General features: G+C 37.8%; 1 protein-coding gene across 3 annotated transcripts in view; it reads right to left on the bottom strand.

Annotated features, from left to right (window-relative positions):
- CTPS1 (CTP synthase 1) overlaps positions 1-22,255 on the bottom strand; it is a 78,793-nt gene that overhangs the window by 13,808 nt on the left and 42,730 nt on the right. Inside the window, exons 1-7 of one of the 3 annotated variants that reach the window (XM_031962316.1) lie at positions 17,841-18,009; positions 14,426-14,606; positions 11,794-11,964; positions 7,932-8,032; positions 6,510-6,626; positions 6,182-6,265; positions 4,961-5,041 (exon numbers count right to left, since the gene is read on the bottom strand). In XM_031962316.1, coding sequence (XP_031818176.1) covers positions 4,961-5,041; positions 6,182-6,265; positions 6,510-6,626; positions 7,932-8,032; positions 11,794-11,964; positions 14,426-14,591 — 720 coding nt within the window. In that variant the 5' untranslated portion in view covers positions 14,592-14,606; positions 17,841-18,009. Of the gene's footprint in view, positions 1-4,960; positions 5,042-6,181; positions 6,266-6,509; positions 6,627-7,931; positions 8,033-11,793; positions 11,965-14,425; positions 14,607-15,632; positions 15,739-17,840; positions 18,010-22,255 lie in introns of those variants that run through there. The other 2 variants (XM_023500250.2, XM_031962315.1) reach the window with 2 other exon arrangements.

Here is a 22,255-nt window from a genome sequence, read left to right as displayed (position 1 = left end):
TGATCCTTAACATGTAAAGAATAAGCATTTTTCCCCATTTTTCTCCCTCCCCTGGGAGGGTGTTTTGTGATATCCACATAATATATGCTTGCAAAAAGTCTGGAACTTTTCCAGGACTCTGGAAACCAATGACTTGAGCTCTCCCTCAACTGACCCAGGCCCAAAACACCTGCTCACTTACAAGGCCATGTCAGTCCGCCTCTTGGGCCTTTGGGATTATCTTTTAGGAAGTTCTGTGGGAGAGGTGGCTCTGCTGGCCAAGAACACTATAATCAGAAGTGTCCTTGACTATACAGATGAGCAAGAGCTACTATGCTCTAGCCTAGAGAAACCGCAAAAGCCAAATGCTGCCCTTGCTAAACACAAAAGGAACACTAAGGCTGTAAGCACCATGGGAGTAGATTGGGCCCTGGTCAAATACTACTGGTCCTAGAGTCAAAGAGACCATGAAAGGCAATGTTCTTTCTAGTTAGGGAAACTGGACCCCAGATATGTGATGTATATGTATAGAAATACAACTGTGACCAAAAAAAGAATCTTGACAATACAAGAAATAATTAAGCATTGTCTTGAGGTGATAGAATAAGAAGGCAAAGTAAAAAGCAGAAAAAATCCACCCATCATCAAATAGATCTTACAAGGAAAACTGAGCAGCATCACTGCTGAATTTTGAAATCCCCAGATCAAAAATTTTACAAGCAACAATAACAAAATTCACATATGTTGGAACTACATTTAGAATTGTACACGCTATTAGCAGCTCCAATAAAAGACTTCAGGTCCTAAAATACTGTATTTCAACAATCAAAAGAATTAAGATTGCAGATGAAAATATATCCAGCAAACCTGAGTATAATATTGAAAAGAACAAAAAAGGACATTCAATGAACTGTCAAACTTCCAGGACTTTGTCTCAAACAAATTCAATAGAAAATTTAACATAGGACCCAATATCAAATACTAACTTTAAAAACTGTTATACAAAAAAATGTAAAGCATATGTATTGTCACTAGTAACTGGGAGTCTAAAAGATTGGGATAGAGCCAAGTACGATGTGACTCTAAAAGCAAAACCATGTAGGAGAAAGTAAAATGATAATTATGTGAAGAAAGAACAAGTAGTGATTTATATAGGAATTAGAGAAAGAGGGCTAGTAGTTCTGAAATGCTCTTCACATTTGAAATGGTTAAAGGAGGAACAATACATATCCAAAAGGTAAAATACCTTCCAAAATCTACAAAGAAAAGGGGAAAAGAATAAGGTGGGATATAGAAGAGTGTGGAAATGGGATAAAATGTGTAGATGGGAAAAGGTAAGAAGAGGGAAGGATGCGGGAAGAATGGAATGAAAGGATCCATTGGGAATGGGGAAGGCAGATGAGAGGTTAAGTGAGAGGTTAATGGGTAAAATAGAAGAGTTAGAAGGAAGAGGCAATGATATATACAACAAAGACAATAACAGCTCAAGAACAGAATTTGGGTTTTTTTTTAATAGGGATAGTAACCATTGGTCTTAGACAACATCAAATTCAAGAGAGAAATCTACATTATATGCCAGCCATATTAATACTGTTTTAGATATGTGTATATGCATGTGTATATATATATGTAAATATATCTATGTGTACACATAGATTTGTGTATACACATACACATGTGTATACATGCACACGCATTCATGAATATATCTGCTTAGGTCCAACCTGCTTGTGGTGGGGTAAGGAGAAAAAAGGGGCAAAAAATAAAATTAAAATTAAAAAATAAATAAAAGAAACCAACTGTAAACCATGGGTATCCTCTAAGATTCTGTGTCCTAATCTAGGTATCATATTCAATTCTTCCCTTTCTCTCCATCTCATATCCAATACATGTTGCTATCTTGGCAACTTCCTCTTCCTATCTTTCTCTTCTCCAATACAGATACCACCCTGGTATATAGGCCTCATTACTGCCTGGTCTATTGGGAGAGATTTCTGGTTGGTCTTCCTACCTAGATCTTTTCCAATCCATTCTCCACTCATTAAACTCCAGTGGCTCTCTATTATCTCTAGATTCAGATATAAAATCCTGCTTGGCTTTTAAAAGTCCTTCACTGATTCCAATCCTTCCAACCTCCATTTTCTTAACACGTATTCCCCTCTACATGCCCTACAATTCTGTAACACCAGCCTCCTTGTTTTCCTAACACAAGACAATGCCTTTTCAGTGGCTGTCCCCCAGGCCTGGAATGTGTTCTCTTCTCATCAGGCTTCTTTCAGATTTTGAAGCTCCTTCCCCATCCTTATGCCAAGTATCTTTCCTCTGAAATTACTTCCAAATTACCATATTCTGTCTGTACATAGATCATTCACATGCTGTCTCTCCAATTAGAATGGGAGCTCCTTGAAGGCAAGGTCTGTTTTCACCTTTCTTTGCATCCCTAGTACTTAGCTTGGCTTAGCTTAGCATAGTCTGGCACAGAGCAAACACTTATTATAAACAATATTTGATGACTTTCCCTGATGCCTGGCTCCATGTATTACATGCTAAATGTTTTAGTCTTTCTTGCTTATCTTTGAAATAATCTAGTTAGCCTGCCAACCTACATACAGCAGAGCAGCAATGTGGAACGATAAAAAACAGGCCTTCAAGAAAACCTGAGTTGGAATCCTGTCTCAAATATTTACCATTTTTGTGACTTAACTCCTAACTCAGTTTTCTCATCTGTAAAATGTAAAATCTGTAAAAAAACATCTACTTCCCATTTAAGATAATATTTTTAAGGAGCTTGGTAACACAAAACACTATATATAACTGCTATTTAATATTAAGTATCTATCAGAGACCTTCTGCTTTGACACAGTCTAAGGGCAGTATTTCCCTTTTCTAGGACATAATGAACTTTCCCTTACTATGCTGGAAAAACATGTCCTTAGACATGTGATATCAGGAGCTTCTGATGCATATGCCCCTAGATGATTTTTCCTAATTAAGTGTTTAATTGGACCCAGATAATTATCAGTTTGGACCAGCCTCAGAGAAGAATAATGGAATTTAGACAGGAATAAAAGGGGATGGGGGGAAAGAAGTCTAATAATGAGAGACTCCCAAAAGTAGACTAAGCTGCCTTAGAAACAAGTTTCCCATTACTGTAAATCTTCAAAGAATCGAAATGGCTACTAGAGTACAGGCACAGTAATGAGAATTAAAGAGCTGGTCTTCTTCCAGCCTTGGGACATTTTTATAGTATAGCATCACAGAACTAGGGAAAACTAGGGAAAACAGAACTAGGGAACTACTTCTTGCCAGGAATTGCATTTCATCTACATGGGGAGGATCAGACGGGTAATGCCTTTCTCTCCAAATTATAAAGTACAATTAGATGAATGCAAATAATATCTTGCTATTTCGATTTAATGTTAATAAACCACATACGGTCCTTTATAAGGAAAAATGACTGAATTTTTTCTAGCTGTAACAGTGGACTTTAGTAGTCCACTGAAGTTCTTTCTTCCCAAGTAGGACAGTACAGAGTTACATGAGGAAAATGGGGTGCAGAGATTAAGTTACTTCCTCCGAAGGCTGAATAGGCTGCTTAGAAGTGGTGGGATGCCTCTACTTGAAAGTCTTCAAGCACAGGCTTATCTATATTTTGTTACAGTTGGAAGGGAATCATTTAAATGATCCCTTCACTTTAAAACTGAGGAAACTGAGAATTAGAAAGATTTTCAAAGCAAGAGATATACCAGTTAATATCTGAAATAAGGCTCACTGCTAGTCAGTGGCTGGGATGAGCAATCAAATCACTTATATCAGCTTAAAAAACTGTTAGATAAAAAAGTCACATTGTACATATGTACACATGGGACAATCATTTAACAACCTCTGCAGAAATGCATCATTTGAGGGAGGCTGGCAGAAAATCATTTCTCATCAGATAAGTTTCTCATTTATCATCCAGATAAAAACTATCTGGACTAGGAAGAGCTCAGACCCACTTTTGGCACATCCATCTCCTAAGAACTACAGAAAATGCAGATTATTTTATGCTGAAAAACGAGAGGAAGAGATCTTAAAATACTGAAAATCAAAGTCAATCTATATAAACTCTAATAATCCAAAAGTGACCCAAACCACCCACAAGACTTCATTTGGAATACACAAAAGAAATTACAATTAAGAGATCCAATTAAACTGAAATTTAAATGAGATCGCATTATCTCCAAGATTGATTCACTATTACTCTGATTCCTCCCTATCATCCCTCCTGCTACCTAGATAGAAGAAACTTGGAAGTAAACAGCTTTGTATTGCACAGTGCACAAAGTATCTCACATGTGGTAGACAGTCAAGAAATGTCTGCTAATAGAAAAGCTGGACAGCTTTCCATCTCTCTGGAATGCTTTAGCAGAGCTTCATTACTCTGAAATGGTATAAATTCTATCAAACACCCATTTGCAAATGCACAAACACAATCCAAAATTCAATGTGATGAAGTTAAACACACAAAACGTTGAGGCTGGAAGGATCCTTGAGGATTACTCATACTTTAATCCCTTTATTTTATATATGGAGGAACTGAGGCCCAAGAGGTCCCAGGGTCAGATATGGCAGTCTCTCACAGCAATCAAGGGACTCCTAGGAATAACTGATGGCAATCAGTCAGGGCAACAGCAATGGCCCCTCCATTAACAGAAAATAACTCTTGCTCCCAACAGTCTTTGCAAAGGATTTTTTTCACTGGATACCAGCCATGTGAGATGTAGATGGAACAGTGATTTACCCACCATGGAAGGGGATTCTCTAATTGAGAATCCAGTATTCCTTCTATTATCACTCCATACATGAAAAGAGATCAAGAATCCTTTAAGCCAAAAGTATGTATAAAGTTAAAACAGTAATTCTAGGAAATAAGTCTTTAACTACCTTTTATCCTAATTATCAATTTCCCAAATGAAAAAATCTGGGACCGAACACTTACTTGCTCTGGCTCAACATGACAGAACATGGATATCTTTTCCTTCACTGAGGTGTCAAGAGGATTGGAGCATCTGCACACCACCTACTCCAAAAGATGAGGGCACAATTTAGCAGAGAAAATTAAAAATACACAAACACTGTCATTCGAGCTGAAGCAAACAGGAATCATTTCATTACAGTGTATAAATGTCCCTGCCAGATTCTGGAGAAACTTGAAAACGCCCCCTTGTCTCTTTTCAACTAAATTTTGCAGCTCCAAAAGTGGAGACAAACCGAGAAATGAGAATTCAAAACAAGACTGCTTAATGAGCTACAACAGTGAAATGCCCATTACTTTGTGATATAATAGAGAAAAAAGAGAAAAAAGTTCACAACACAACACAACACTAGTTACAATATGCTTTCCAAAATATATTCTGTGGACTGAGTGGTTCCCACAATAGAAAGGGAAATTTTGTGTGGGGAAAGCAGAATGTTAAGAGAATATATTGCCTTCTACAATCTTATTATTTTTAAATCTCTTTTGTCAAGAGGAATAGAAAGATAAGGTTAATATCTCTATTTTGCTCCAAAATTTCACCAATCCACCTTTGTCTAGCGATATTCTTCATCCTCAATCCCGTACAAAATTAATTTGCATTAAGTATGTCACTGAAATAAATTTCTATCAACAACTATACTTATAGTTCAAGGATCTACAATATTATAAGCATGTGTGAATTGATTCATACCATTATACAGTAATGCAGTCAAACAATCTGCCATTCTGTTGATTGGGACATTGTGTGCTTAGCTTGGCTGCTCCAGAGGCAATGGTCCCTAACTAAAAAGCCCACTATCAGATCCATCCCGAAATCTTTCTATCCTGATAAGATATGTTACTAAGAGAAGCTAGCACAGTGGACAGATTGCCAGGACTGGAGTCAGAAAGTCCCATCACCCCATTTGCCTCAGTTTCCTAGTCTGTAAAATGAGAAGGAAATGGCAAACCACTCAATAGCTTTCCCAAGAAAATCCCTAAAATGGGGTCATGAAGATATGCCACAGCCAAAGCTGGTACAGAACTTCAAGAGCTGAGCCGCTAACTTTAAAAGAGGGCATTTCTATTAAGAGATATTCAAATTATTCCACTCTACAAAAGTTTGTTCATTTCTAACTAATAATTTTGGCCATACATTTAAGACTAAAATTTAATCTAGTACAAAGGATTTTTTAAAATTACCAAATCTGGTGAAAGTCCAAGTCCTCTGAGTTCCCGAACACTATTCTGGGTAGGTTTAGTCTTCTGTTCACCTGTAGAGCTTGGCTATTTTACAAGGGGAAAAAAATTTTTAATATATGCACTTGAAAATTGACATTTCCCTTAAATGTTAAAAGTAGGGAAAATAATTTGATTATGGGCATGGTTCCCATTTGTTCTAATACCCAAATGAATCAGTTCTTTTTTTCCTTTTTTCTATAGAACAGAAGACAAAAATCTAACTAGTACTTAGTGCACAAACATTGCTCTCCACTTCCTCTGGCTCCCCCTGAAATTTCTAGCACCTTACCTGTGGAACTAAGCTGACGTGAATGTTGCAGAAGTTTTCTCGTTTGACTTTAAATTGAAACTGGCGGAAGGCTTCAATGAAGTGCATGCTTTCTATATCTCCCACTGTCCCTCCGAGCTGGAAGCACAAAGTAATTTTGAAGTACATTATTAAATCTTCCTCCATTTACCCATTCCCTTCCTCTTTTGGAAAGGCAGCTCCAAATTGTTATATCAAACAAGCAGCATAGCAGTGGATTCTCCATATAGTATACAATGTCAATTATCAAGATCATCAAGAGCTATCATGTCCCTTTTTTCATTTTTTAAAACAGTATTTGTTTTTGTAAACACATGTACAAGTTTTTGTAAACACATGTACAAGTTTTTGTAAACACATGCACAAATTTCCAATATACGTTTCTGTAAACTTGTGTTCCAAAATTTTCTCCCTTCCCTCCTGACTTTCCCCTTCTCCAAGACAGCAAGCAATCTTGACAGGTTAATCATGAACATTATTTTAGACAAAATTATGCTTCCCCAAAGGTATTCTGGTTCTCTCCATATCTATGTCAGGTAAAAATCTAAAATCACAAAAAAAAAAAAAAAAAAAAAAAAAAAAAAAAAAAGGTTAAGTGATTTTCAATCACAAAGAGAGGTGCCTAATTCTTCTCTCAATGACTGCCAAAGGCAAACCAATGCTCAAGCTACCTTTGAAATTACATCGAGATAACAGTTGGGGTAATTATTAATTTGACAATAAATAGCAATAGTTTTTCAACATTCCTATGTCTAATTAAAGAAATGATACTATAAATTATGTTTTCATTCAAGCAAACATCTACTATCAATACCCGCTTCTCATTCTTTAATGACTGATTTTACTGTGTACCGTCTATTTGTTGCTACAGTAAAAATTCTAAGATCAATGATTTCATTAATGTGGATAACCAGGGTTATATCAACCACTCAGTCTTTGTGAGTAATTGTGGCCAAAACAATCACCTATGCCCAACCTTTTTGATAACTTGTCTTGGACAGATGTATATAATACACTGCCTCATCTGGACCCAAAAGCCTTTCTAAAACTCAGCATCACTTCCACAATAAGATAATGGACTTGTGCAACACTAAGAGCTCCCATTTCTAAAGCTCCTTAAAATTTACAAGGGGCTTTTCTCACAGTGGAGTAGGTAGTATATGTTATCATCCTTATTTCATAAAAGGAGAAAAAGTCACTTATTCATTGTAACATTTGAGTTGCAAGTGTCTGAGCCAGCAATCCCCAAACATGACTAGTGCTATTTTCCTTTCAACTGACACAGTGTAATCCAGAGTTAGGGACAAGCAGGTTTCAGGTCTTTCACTGGAGTGTTTAGCTAGATGTCCAGGGCTGCTTAGGGAGATAAAAAAGATAGACTAAGGAAGATTAGCATATACAAACCTCAATCACACACACTTGAGGCTGTACACCATCTTCATCTACAGGAATTAATGCCTGTCTCATTACCCATTCTTGTATTGCATCTGTGATGTGAGGCACAACTAGAAAAAGGAAAGAAAAAAGTATAACTTTTCCAATAGCACTGATACTAATCTAAGCAGATTTAGTTTTGAATGAAATCACTGAATTAAGCAAATATAATAATGGAACACAAACTATTGAAGAATATTAAAGTATTAAAAAAAAAAATACCCTGCAACATCAAATCCTTAAGCCTGTCCATCTCTTCCAAGGCCACTCCACAGCTACACACAGCTCTGATCTCAAACACTGACCTAGTCAGCTTTCCCCACGATTTGTGAAACTAACACTGTTCCAACCATTTCAAATGGCACTACTATGGATCATAGAGATAGCAGATGAACAGGATCTGGATTCAGAAATCAAACTATAGGTCTTTCCCAATTCTGAGGGAATGGGGGGGAAAAAAGTTCTCTGTTCAGAGTGGAGGCTGAGATTTAAAAAGATGCTAGAGGGGCAGCTAGGTGGTGCAGTGGATAGAGCCCTAAGTCAGGAGGACCTGGGTTCAAATCTGACCTCAGACATGTAACACTTCCTAGCTGTGTGACCCTGATCAAGTCACTTAACCCCAATTGACTCAGCCAAAAAAAAAAAAAAAATGCTATAGAATACACCAGATCTTGAATTTCCAATGAATAGAATTCCTACCAAAAATAATTTTTTAGACTAGCTGTCTAATTTCCTTCCACTTGGCCTAAGCTAATCTAGTCACTACTGTGGTCCAAGTTTACAAGGCAAGTAGAAAATCTACCTTCAGTATAATTAGCTCCCCAAAATTTAATTCCTTGGGGCCAAACTGTTTGGTTCATTTTCTACAGAATCTAGAGGCATGACATTGCACCCTAGACTTTGAAGTCTTAAAGACCTCAAAGATTCAATACTATTTTCATTTTCAATAAGAACCAAATAAGAAGACCCAGAGGTTAAGTGATCATGTAGGAAAGGAAGTATTGATCAAAGATGCAGCATGGCTTCCTCAAGTATACAGACTCCCTTTTGGCAGGTTTCCAGACTTGTTCAGTGCTTTTAAAGTGGATTATTTCAAATTTTAACAAAGCATCTGACAATGTCTCTAATGCTATCTATAGAGGAGAAAAGATGGATACTAACAGTATATTTAGGTGGATTCAATGAGCTATTTGTTCAAAGATATTAATGTAATCATGAAAAAGTGGAAACTAAAAGCATCAACCGGTTAAGTTAAACAAATTATGGTAAACTGATGTAATGGAACACTGTAATGTAAATTAAACTGAGTAATATAAAAGCATTCAAAGAAATCTGTAAGCCTTTGTGAAATAATGTGAAAAAGAAACAGAAATCCTATTACTAGGATCAAAGGAAAAGTGAGTGAAAATGGACAAAGAATCCTGATGAGGTCTTAGAGGGAAGAGAAAAATCAAGATGACATTTTGGATTTAAATTAGTCACTACAGAATTACTACGCAAATTTAATTGTACTGATGTTCAAGACTTGGTTTTGAAGAATTTAAAGGAAAAAAACAAAAAACAAAGAACTGCTAAAACATCCTGACCCCAAGAAGTCAGTGGGTGGTAATAATAGTTGACAAATGCAATCTCTAGTGGAATGTCCTAGTTTAAAATGTAATGAAAATAAATGGCATTCAAATTTGCAGGTAATTAAAAGTTGGGCTAACATACAGCATAACCGTCAAATTTCAAAAACATGTGGACAGGCGAGATACTTCAAAGTCCAATAAGATGAAATTTACAAAATTTAAGATATCAACTTCACAACCATAAGCAAAAAGGGATTCAAGATAGCAGTTAATCCAAAAAATTTAATTTTGATGGACTGAAAATTCCATGAACCAACATTTGTGATATGGAAGCCAAAAAAGCCAATTCAACCTTAAGTCTGCATTAAGAAAAACTTGTCATTTTTTTGTTTAAAGAGTTTTGGGGGTTTTTTTTGGTAATTTTTCCCCTTTCATTTCCCCTTTCAATCTGATTCTTCCACAACATGACAAATGCAGAAATATGTTTAACATGACTATCCATATATAACCTATCAGACTCCTTGCTATCAGGAGGACAGAAGATGGAAGAGATGGCAGGAGAATTAAAATCTTATAAATGAATCTTATAAATCTTATAAAAATGAATGTTGAAAACTATCTTTACATGTAAATGAAAAGCTTTTTTCCTCAACCATGATTCTCGGCTACCTTTTAGTCCTTCTATTTTCCCTATGAGCTTCTTAAATATAGGAATTGTATTTAACTTGGTTTATATTTGTATTCTCAGTCGTTACCCCCATGAAGGGCACAGAGTAAGAGCTTAATAAATGTGCTAAGGAAATGTGCAAAACAAAAAAGTATACACTGGTGTCAAACTCCCAGTCACAAAACTCCCCAGTGAGGCCTAAACTAGATTAAAATATAATTGAGAAATGGTTAATAAAATAAAGATGCAATATAACCTAGATAATGTTAATTTGTTGTTTTCTGGGATCTGTTTGTACTTGAGTTCGACACTACTGGTATACAGAATCAGGGAGCTAGTTCTCCGATATTGTGGTTCAGTTATGGGGGAAAAGAGTGTGTTATGTGCAAATTTTAGGAAGGACATTAATAAGCTGGAGACCAAACAAACAGTGGAAAAAGGTAACCAGAATGGTACAAAGTTCTAGGTCATACCACATGAGGATCAGTTAAGGGAAATGAAAGTTTAGCTCAAATTAAAACTTGGATTGGGAGTGGGAAGTAGCAAATGTTATGTTTAAGTATTTGAAAGTTTGTTGTCATAGAAAAGTAATTAGATTTGTTCTGCTTGTCCCTAGAGAACAAAACTAAGAACAATGGGTGGAAGTTTTAAAGAATCAAATTTTAGTTTGTTAGGAAAAACAATTTCAATAATTAAGGTTGCCCAAGTGTAATATACTGCCCTACAAAGTCATGAATTCTTTCTTCCTGGAGGTTTCAAACAAAGATTGAATTACTAGATGTGCTCTGGAAGGGATTCTTGTTCAGATGTTATTTAGATTAGATAATCTCTTCTCTTAAATTCAACTAATTCCTGATTTGACCAAGATCAGAGAACTATGCAAGTCTAAATCTGGTAATTTGTGGCAAGATGTACATTCCAAGACTCTTTTTACCTAGTGCTCTTTCCACCATACTATATTGATAAAAATAGCATAATACAAGCCTTCAAAAAGGAGCATGATGCTATGTAACCTACTCATGGACAATTGTTACGATCTAGACCTAAAAGGATTACTTACTAAAACACTTATCTCTAGGCTTCCACATTACAGATACCTTTCACTATGAGATAAATAAATATTCTACACATTGTCTATCCCACACGCCCCATCCTTTATCATCCTTACTCAAATCACCTGCATTGTTCTACATCTATCACTGAATTTCTGTATAAAGTCAAGTGAAGGCTTCAGTGCCATCCATATCAGGAATAAACTTTAAGTGATTTACAATTAAGGCAGATGTATTTTGTCTAAGTCATTCAGTTTCAACTTATTCCTTGAAGAAACTCCTTGATGTTATCTTGAAACATCTGTACAGACTCACAAAAAGAACATGAGCCCCTACAAAGTAATCTAAGAAAAGCTCCCATTCGCAGGTTTTTCATAAATAATCAATCTTTCAAGATAACACCGAGTCTGCAATATCAAAGGAATCCTTTCCATTTTCAGACAAAGAAATAGCAATATATGCCCCAAGCAAAAAAAAAAAAAAAAAAAAAAAAATCACTAATAATACTTTGGGATACAAACCAAAGGGACATCCAGTATTACCTTGGACAGTTTTTCCCAAGTAATCTCCTTTACGCTCCTTGTTAATAACATATTGGTAAATCTTTCCAGTGGTCAGGTTATTGTCCTTGGTGAGACGGATATCAAGAAACCGTTCATAATTGCCCAGGTCAAGATCTACCTCCCCACCATCATCAAGCACAAAAACTTCACCTGAAGAAAATGTTAAAAAAGTTGAGGTTAAAAAAACATTGAGCACAATGAATTAAAAAATCATAACATGTCATTCTTTTACCGAACAATTTTTGCATATCTTTCCTTAATGTAGTGAAACCTCATTTGATAGGAAAACAAAAACTATATAGAGGGATAAAAAGCCCCTTCCTTCAAAGGCTAATAAATAATCCCTCTCCCTCTCTATTTTGTTACTATGTACCTTATGTACATGATGTATCCATTTATTAAGAATGTAAATCCCTTGAGAAATAAGTTTCATTTTAGTCTTTATAGTCTCAGCACTGGTACAGAGCAAGTACTAAATATCTGTGGATCTCTCAGAATCATAAATAAATTCAATCAACAACTCAGAGTGACACATGTCAGTCATGATGGTCTGGCTTATTCACAAGATTTATATACAAAAATATGCCAATATCTCCCATCCTCCTTTAAAAAGAACATCAAGTTATAGGTCAGAAGTCTGAAAAGTTAATGAGATCCAAGTTTTGGCAGAACAAGCAAGCAGAAAAACAGGTTCTGATCAATATCCAAGTGGTCATCTAAATGGGTTCTTCCCTCCTAGGCAGCTGACACCTTAGGAATCCATTATTTGGCAACCAACCATCTTGCAACTAGGGTGCTCCTCAGACAATAGAACTATTTCCAGACCTGTACTTAGCTTCCTAGAAGCTGGCAAAACCTTTAAGAACCCAAAGGCACATTTATGGCCCAACAAATAATATCAAAAGAGGACTTTAGCAAAATAATTGGAAAAGCAATTTTTATTTTTACACATCCAGGATGAACATTAAATAGCAGATATCACTACAGCAAAACTCCATGTCAAAAAATTTTTAACTATTATTGCTAATGATAATATTCAATACAAAATTCTAGTATAAAAGAAAAAGTTACTTATTTTAACCTTATTTTAGGTTATAACAAGTTGACCTTTTGAGAGATGCCACCAGTCCTAAACCCTAAAGTCCTGTTGGTTTTTAAAAATTCTTAGCTCTATCTTCCAGTTCCAGTATGGCTTCTGCTTTGATCCTCTTAAAATTCAGTGACACTGGGTTTGTTTTAAACAAAAGACACTTTATTTCATCTCTTGCCTCCATGCATTTTCACTGGCTTTCCCCAAAAGCTATCACCTTTCTCCCTCCTGCTTTCTTCAGATAGATCTTAGCTAAAATTTTACCTTGTGGAAGAAGCCTTGTTGCCAGTGCCTTTCCACTAAAATCTCTCATTGATCCATCTATATTTTATTTGTACATAGCTGTTACTATGTTGTCTCCTCCATAAGCCTGTGAATTTCTTGAAGACACCTGTTTTTCCATTTCTTTGTTTGCTTACCACAGGGCTTGAAACATAGGAGCTTAATAAAGGCTTACTGATTTAACTCTAAATTAATAAACTGAACTAAGAATATTACTTGGGGCAATACTTTGAAAATATTGAAGTAATCGACAGAAAAGATATAATTAAAATAATAATTATAAATAACATGGGGGAACATTTTTATGTATGTTCATTTAATCCAGAAGTTGTATCAAGTCTAAATTGAAATAATAAAACATTTGTGTAGAAATTCATTATGTGAAAAGCACTTTATAAATATCTCATTTGAGATTCACAGCAACCCTAGAAGGTTGATACTCCATTTTACAAAGGAATCTGAGACGACTTTACCAGGGTCTCACGTAGCTGGTAAATGTTCAATAAAAAAGGCAAAATTTGAACTCAGGACTCCAACTATAATACTATACACTGTGCCACCTAGCTGTACGACAAAAAAGTTCAAGGAGTATGAAATTGTGTCCGTTTCTCTTTATATGGAGTAGAAGCATTAACCTTCTGATACAGTTTTTCCCAGGATAGTGCTAATTGGATCATCCATGTAAGAAATTAGCTTCCCGAGAAAAACACTTCACGGACACATTCTTCCAGACATTGTCCAAATTATTTTGCCATAAGGGAACTTTATGTCAATCATTGTTCCCATAAGTTGGCCTGGTTTTTATTCAAAGGATTTTTGTTCTAGGAGAATTTGATCTAAATGCTTCAGAGTAAGAATATTCAGACCTTTCAAACTTAAAACTAGCTGTATGATATGAAATTTATTCCTGTTGTACATCTTGAACAGTAAGTATCACAATCTATGGACAGTCAATAACCAAGAAAGATAAACCTTCAACATCCTATCTTTCCAAGTTCTAAGTACCCGGCTTCTTAAATTCTTTTGTAAACTGCTTCAAAACTAACATCAAACTTAGCTTAGCTACAAAAATCCATGTTCAGCAGTCCTGCCACTCTCAAATTCAGTTGTCTTGCTGCTTCAGCTCACATATGACTCAAATCTAACCTCCTGAGAAAGAAAACATTCTACTACTCAGAGTATTCCTAACTCAATGACATTTCCTCAATGGTTTGAGAAAAAAAACAGGATGCAACTTACCATGCTCATAAGGAGAAAATGTCCCAGCATCAATATTGATATATGGGTCAATTTTAATTGAAGTTACATGTAAGCCACATGATTTCAAAATTGTCCCAACACTACTGGCAATGATCCCCTTTCCAATTCCTGAGATAACTCCACCAGTGACAAGAATGTACTTCATTTTATTCAAAAAGACCTGAGGAAAAAAGGGGAGACAAGTCTTTAGAATAAAACATTTATTAAGAGGTTTTTCTGAGGAGTTTAAGTATCCAAGAATCATCAGGATGCAACATTGATATAAAAATGAGCCCCAAAATATTTTAGCAAATCAAAACTTTTAGAAAATACTATACCAGATGAAATAAATTGATAATTACAGAAAAAAGTATAATGAAATTAGTGCAATTTTCCATATTTGTGTGACATATTTGTGAGTTAATCAAAGAGTCCAGTTCGAAATATCTGATGAACAATTTCAGAACTGGGGACTTGGATATACTTTAAGAGCCAAAAACTAATGTTCTGGCACCCAATGACAAATTTTCCTTAAATGGAGAAAAATTTAGCCAACAGCATATTCCACTAACCCTCCAAAAGCTGTTAAGCCAAACTGCATGCAGTGCATCAACCAGAAAACATAAAAGAATTGGATTATATTCCCAGAATATATTATGCCAAGGTATGTTCTTGTATCAATTTTAATATACAGATCAATTTTCACTGAAGTTATTTAAATCGAATGAAATCCAATGAGGTTCAAATCACATCCCCTTAGCAATTCACTGAACAGCCTTCAAAAGGAATGTGCATCACCCTGTGCTGACCTAGAATGTAATACCTCTCTCAGATTAGTTAAACTGAACCCCAGTTTAAATACACTAAGCCCAATGCAAGCCTACACTAAAACACCAGGAAAAAAACTTGCTTTAACATTCTAAAAAACTGTTATAATAGAAAAATACTCAGGATGCTAAGGTGGGGAAACCAAGCGAGTTAACTGGCAGAAGGGAATTGGGATGTGCAGTCCAGCCAAAGAAGGCTTTTGGAAGGACACTAAGCACTATCTGAAAAAATTTTTTTGCTTGGCCCCAAGAAGGCATACCCAGGAATAACACCTGTCAGTTACAAAAGTAGATAGCTTGGGGGGGAAAAAGCAAAAGCTTTGTACTGAATAGAGCTATCAGAAAATAGAATAGGTTGTTTGTGAAGATATAGTACTCACCAAAAAACTTCAAGCAGAAGCTCATGGCCAAGTTGTCAGCAATGCCCCAATATGGATTCTTGGTTACAAATAACTAGTATTTATATGATGGTTTGCAAAACACTTTAGCAATATTCTCATTTTATCCTCACCACTACTTTGGGAGGTAGGTGTTATTATAGATTTTACAGAAGAGGAAACTGATGGGGTCATACAGTTAATTATTGTCAAATTAAATCTTGGTTAGATTGGTTGTCTTTTAAGGTCCCTTCCCACCAGATTCTATGAGATATCAACCTAGAATTCTCTTTTAAAAATAGTTCCTTTACATTTAAAAAAATTTGCTATAAACTTCCCTGTAATAAAAAAAAAGCATAAATCCCAAGAAAAATAGGCATCAGTAAATATCTGGAACAGTTTGGGCCCTATGGTAAACATAGTAACAAAAAATAACTAGTTTAAGCCACAACTCCACTGTTTACTTACATGCTATGCCCAAGTAGACAAGTCTCTTGAAACACTGAGCCATTTTCTCAACAAGATGGGTCTAATCTAAATGTATCAACTATGTCAAGTAATATCTTGTGAGGTTTAAATGAAATGGGTATATGAAATGTTCTGTAACCATTAAGTATGTCAGAGAATTGACATGAAGAAAGCAATCCCTAAGACCTTAAAGGGATAAAGAAATGAGTTATCATTAATAGGGACCATTTTAATTAAAATGGACTATATAATGAATAAAATGCTGGAAATTTGACATAGGATCAAATTTAGCCTCCAACTCTCGGCAAATCACTTATTTCATGTGACGCATGCAATTCCCATATCAAATTCTTCCTTTTAAAATTAGTAATGCACTTACATAAACTCATATTTGTTCCTCTCCATAATAATGTAAACTAAGTGCCATAAGCATTAGTATACTCATAGCCCTTTTATAATTCACCAACTTACTAGTCCATTATTAGTATTACTAGTATTAGAGGAGAGCCTTAAACCCTGGCCTCTCAGGATTCCAAATATAACATTCTATCCACTAATATTTTGAGGAGGCAGTGGAGAAAGTGGAGCTGTGGCTAACACGCAAGTAAGTGAGGACAAAGGGAGAAAAGAGGCAGATAGCATATGGGACACAAAGGGATGAGATGAAAATCAAATCAAGAATTCAAAGGCACCAAACTATTGCACAGCATCACAGAAAGTTAACCCAGCTTTTAGGCTGCATCCATTTCCTTCTAAAACAGGAAAAAGTAATTAGCTCCAAGCATTCTTGGAAATCCTAACCAAGTGGAACCACCACAGAATCTAACTGAGTCTTCTCTTCTGAAGAGGAATCCCCCATATTTATCCTTGAATGACAATTAGTTTCGAAGAATAAAAGCCTTGGATGGAAACCGAGGGGGTCCAGGATGAAAAGCTTGCCAATCATTTAGTTATACACTTGAAAGGACCATCATCACTGGTAGCTGTGTCCCTTGCTCACTCGAATCCCTTTCCTCATTAGCAAACTCCTGAGATCTCTGGGGTCTAAGTACCACGACTCTGGGTCTCGGAAGCGCTTCATACCGTATCGCATCACCGGACACCCTCAGGAAGCCTGAGGGAGGGGCAAGTCTGGCCCGGTTATAATGACTGTTTTACAGAGGGGCAATGGCTTGCCCACGGTCACACAGCAAGCTGGGTGACAGCACCGAAACTAGCCCTCCAATCTGCTTCCCTAGTTCCGGGCTCTTTCGGGCCAGTTCCCAGGATTTCAGTATGAAGTGGGGTGGGGGCCGAGTGGAGGGGCGGATGAAGAGGATCCGTCAGAGTGGTCTCTCCTCCCACTTCCCCCACAGCTCTCGCCGCGGACCGGAAGGAAGCCAGGACCCCGAGGTGCCCAGACCCCAGAGGCTGCGGCCACGCGGCCGGCGCGAGGAGCTGCGAGCCCGCGGCCCCAGACGGCCCGCCCCCCGCCCGTTACGCAAGCAGTCCATTGGGCGGGAGGCCCAGCCACCTGGCGCCCGATTGGCCAGCGGCACGCCGGTCACCGAGGCCGGGGCGGGAGGGGGGGAGTGGGGAGGGATGGGGGGGCATGGGAAAGGAGAGAGAAGGGAGGGAGGATGCCGGACGCCTCAGCCCAGCGTTCGGATGCCGGCTGCTTTGCTTAGTTGGACCCGGTCCGGTCCGGTTCGGCTCCAGCTCTGGCCCCGCGCTGGGAGCAGAGTGAAGCGCGGCCCTACCTACCAGAACGCAGCAGCTCCAGTCCTGTCAGTCCCGCCACCTGAGCGTGATCATCCGCGGCCGCCGCGCGCAGGTCACTGAAGAGCCGGGCGGGCCCGACCGGGAGTCTTTGAGGGAAGGCGGGCGCGAGGCGGTGCGCACGCACAGGTCCCGGGGCGGGGGGCCGCCGACGGGGAGGGGCGGGACCCAGAGGGACGGGGAGGGCCTTAATGCGCAGGCGTGGGCGGGGGCTCCGGCCTGAATTGTAGCTAGGAGCGAGCTCCCGGGAGAAGGCGGAGCCCGAGGAGGGCCCGCCCACCCCCGCCATCTCCGCCCCGTTACCCGCCCGCCCATGCTCGGCTGTTGGGCTAGCGCTGGCTACTACCCTGTAGCCCGACTTCCCTCGGTCATAAATGAATGACCACACCGAGTAAGCCCTGAGCTCCAGGGTTACTTAAGCGAACTCAGTCCCGGCCTTCCAGAAGTTTACCTTATAATAGAAAAAAGAGAGGGCGCAGTGGGGTTCTGGAAGCGCAGTTAGGTGGCCCAGTGGCTAGAGCCTGGGTGAAAAGTCTCTTAACTCTTTGCCGCAGCTTCCTCAGGGCAAAATGAACTGGAGAAGGAAATGGCAAACCACTCCAGTATCTCTGCAGAAAAACCCCCACATGGGGTCACGAAGAAGCTGACGTGACTGAACGACAAATTCTCTGCAAAGTCATTAAGATGGTGTGTGAAGATGTGGGCAAAGAACTTTACATGCTCTTCCCGAAAACAATGGCAGTACTGATTTTTGATGGTCCTAGAACTGGAAAGTAGGAAGAGGGAATGTCTTCCTTCTGTTGTTTATTTCCAGTTTGTCATGGATGTGGTTATTTCTGTGTAGTTTTTCCCATTTGATTTTGAGCTCTGAGAACGAGAACTGCCTTCTGTCTTTCTTTGTATCCCAGACTTAGCAGGATGACTGGTACTTAGTGAGTGATTAATAAAAGCTTATTAACATGAGGAAAGTGGGACCCAGAGGTCAGTTACTTGCCAAGAGTCAAACAGATATAAAATGGCAGAACCAGGGCCCAAATCCAGTTCATCCAGTAATTGTTTGCTTTTTAACCCAAATGGATAGTACTAAATGTTGCCTAAATTTACTTTCAACTCTAAAGCATTGAGTCCCCCTCTGCCTTACACCTCCCCAGCACTTTGTTTTGGACCTCTCTGAATATTTACTTGTGTGAATAGTGAAACGTCTGTAAAATGTTTTTCTCCTTGGGCCTCTGTCTGAGGAGGGAATGACTCCTGAAAATAAGCCCCAGGAAGCTGCCTGAAGCACATAGTGTGATTATCTGGGATTACTTAGCTGGTTATCAGAGGTGGGATTTGAAATTAGGTCTTCCATCTTCTCAGTGATCCAAGGCAATCCCAATAAATTTCGGATTGAAAATGCCATCTGCATCCAGAAAAAAGAACTAAGGAGAATGAATGTAAATCGGTATACTGATTTAGCATACTGTGTTCACTTCTTTTTTGTTTTTTTTTTTCCTCTCTTTTTCCTTTTTGTTCTGATTTTTCTCTCCCAATATGATTCATAAAGCAATGTGTATTAAAAAAGAATAAATTTTTAAAATAAATATATAAGAAAGTATGTCATCTTCCTGGCTTCAAGCCCCTGAACTTAAACAGATAATGAAAGTGTAGTAGCAATAATGCCTTTGTTCTTGTTGAGTTGTGTCTTATTCTTCATAACTCCATTAGGAGTTCTCTTGATAAAGATACTGAAGTAGTTTGCCATTTCCTTCTCTAGCCCATTTTACAGATAGGGAAACTGAGGCAATGAGAATTAAATGACTTGCCCGGGATACAACAGCAAGTAAATTTCTGAAGCTGGATTTGCTCTCAGGAGAGTCCTCTCGACTCCAGGCCTAGAGCTCTATCCATTTCACCATCTAATTGCACATTTATTATAGCACTTCAAAATATGCAAAGCATTTCAGATAGTTTCATTTGATTCTCATAAAAACTCTGAGAGATAGATGTTACTACCTCTATTTTATAGGAAATTAAAGCTCAGGGACTTTGGTGTTTTTTACAGATAAGAAAATAGCTTTTTTAGAGGTGACTTGCTTAGTGAAAATATATCTGAGGTGGAAACAACATAGGTCTTCCCAGGCTCCAAATCCAGGACTCACTTTTTTACTCCATCATTAAGGATGGACGGATAGATTAGATTATGGATGGATTGGATTATGGATGGATTATGCTCAATTATATTTGTGTCTCCTTCCCCTCTTTATTGTGAGCTTAAAGGTGGCAAGGAGCCCATTTTATATAATAATTTTGTATTGCTCCCTATACACCTAACCCATTGCTCTAAACACAGTCAGATTGACGTCTGGTTTAGAGAAAGTCTTATTGCTATTATGCTTGAAATAGAGAAGGAAAGGCTATTACACTCAACAAACACATTATTGATAGACCTGATCTCTTGCTTCTCTTTTCCATTCCCATCTTGAGAGTCTTAGTAATCTTACCTCCACATCATCTCTTGACTCTGCTTTGATGGAGTCCATAAACTGGGCTCAAAACCAGGCCTTTAGTCATCTCTCCCCTAGATTATGACAATTGCTCCGATTGAATAGTCTCCCTGCTTCAAATCCATTAATCACCTTTTCAATCATCAATCCAATCCAAACCACCTTATCTCCCTGCCAAATTGATCCTCTTAAAGCACAGGTCTGACCATGTCATTCCTTTTAACGAATCTTCAATACCTTCCTATCCAGTGCAGCCAAAATGCAACTCCATAGCCTCTGGCATTTAAAACCCTTTGTAGTTTGGTTCTTTCCTCCTTTTCTGGTTTTATCTTCTAATATTCTTTACCCATTCTCTGTTCCCATTACATGACCTGGACCCTATACACCACCTTCTCGGAATTCTGATTTTTATTTACAACTTAACCCAAGAAGCCTTTCTTGATGCAACATAGTAGCACACTTTCATCTGGAAATTATTATTTTGTATACATTGTATAATTTACTTTCTTGGAAACATGTTCAATCCTGTCCAACTGGATAATCATTTAATTAGTGCCTATTGCTTGACAGGTACTGTTCTAGACCTTGAGATACAAAGACACAATGAAACTAGCATTTTTTAGATGCTTGGAACTCTCATAATTCTTTTTTATATTTTGTTTTCCTAGCTCTACATAGTAAATAAGCATTTGACAAATGCTTTTTAAAGTGAATTAAATTGAGTTGAATTATGATGCTACTAGAATAGTCTCCTCCGTTGGTCTCTGATTGGAGGCTATAGCCATGAACAGCAATCCCTCCATTTAAGGACAAGGACTTTTTTCTTTTATTCATATTCCAAGATCTTAGCACAGATTAGCCTGGCACATAGTAGGGGCTTAATAAATATTCCTTGAGCCTATAATCTGGATCTGGAACATTTAATAACTTCATATTGGTTAGTTAGTTAAACTCCAAGCTCATTTCCTGGAAACAAATCAAGAATTTTAGGAATGTCTGTAATCCTGAAACCACCAAACCTGCTTCTAATACTGCCCCTCATAACCATCAGTGAGGGAGAAAAAAAAAATTGATGTTCTGTTGAGCACATGACAGTGTTCTCTTCTGTTTTGTTTGGTATTCCTTTTCTGTTATTCTTTTTTCTTATTCTTTTTTTTTAATAAAATAAAAAAATTTCAAAATAATAAAATAAAAAATGGGGGCATTTTTCTCAACACCACCAGAAATAATTGTTGACTTACCAGCAAAAAACAGATAGGTATAGGAACCCTGGAAATGGCAGCATGTTTTAGACCTGCTTCTAGCTCATCCCATTCAATTGGGGGAGTTGGGGATGGGAAGAAGCTACTTCTGCTCATGATTCTCAAATCTACCTATCCCGCTACCTATTAGACTTCTCAATCTGGATATCCTATAAATGTCTTAAAATCAACACATCCAAAACTGAATTCATTATCTTCTCCCCAAACTCTTCCCCTCTTCCATATTTCCCTATTACTATCAAGGAATCCAGCAATTTTTCAGTCACCCAGGCTCATAACCTAGGTGTCTCCCCATATCCAATCCATTCCTAAGATCTTTTGATTGTACCTTTGCAATATCTCTCCAATATACCCCCCCTTGTCTCCTCTGATACTATTATTACTTTGGTGAAGTCCCTCAAAACTTCATATCTGGACAATTGCAGTAGTCTGCTGGTTAGTCTCCCTGTACAAGACAACCCTCCTACAATCACTCCTTCACTCAACTGTCAAAGTGATTTTACTAAATCAAATCTAATCATCCCACTCCTTCCCCCCTACTCAGTAAGCTCTAGTGGCTCCCTATCACCTCCAAGTGACTCTAAAATCCTTTGTTGGATGTTTAAAGTCCTTTATAACCCTCCTACTAGTCTTAAACCTTCTACCCCTCCAT

Source organism: Sarcophilus harrisii, chromosome 3 (genome assembly GCF_902635505.1).
Source record: "Sarcophilus harrisii chromosome 3, mSarHar1.11, whole genome shotgun sequence".
NCBI classification, from domain to species: domain Eukaryota; kingdom Metazoa; phylum Chordata; class Mammalia; order Dasyuromorphia; family Dasyuridae; genus Sarcophilus; species Sarcophilus harrisii.
This window is presented reverse-complemented; position numbering and strand designations above follow the sequence as displayed.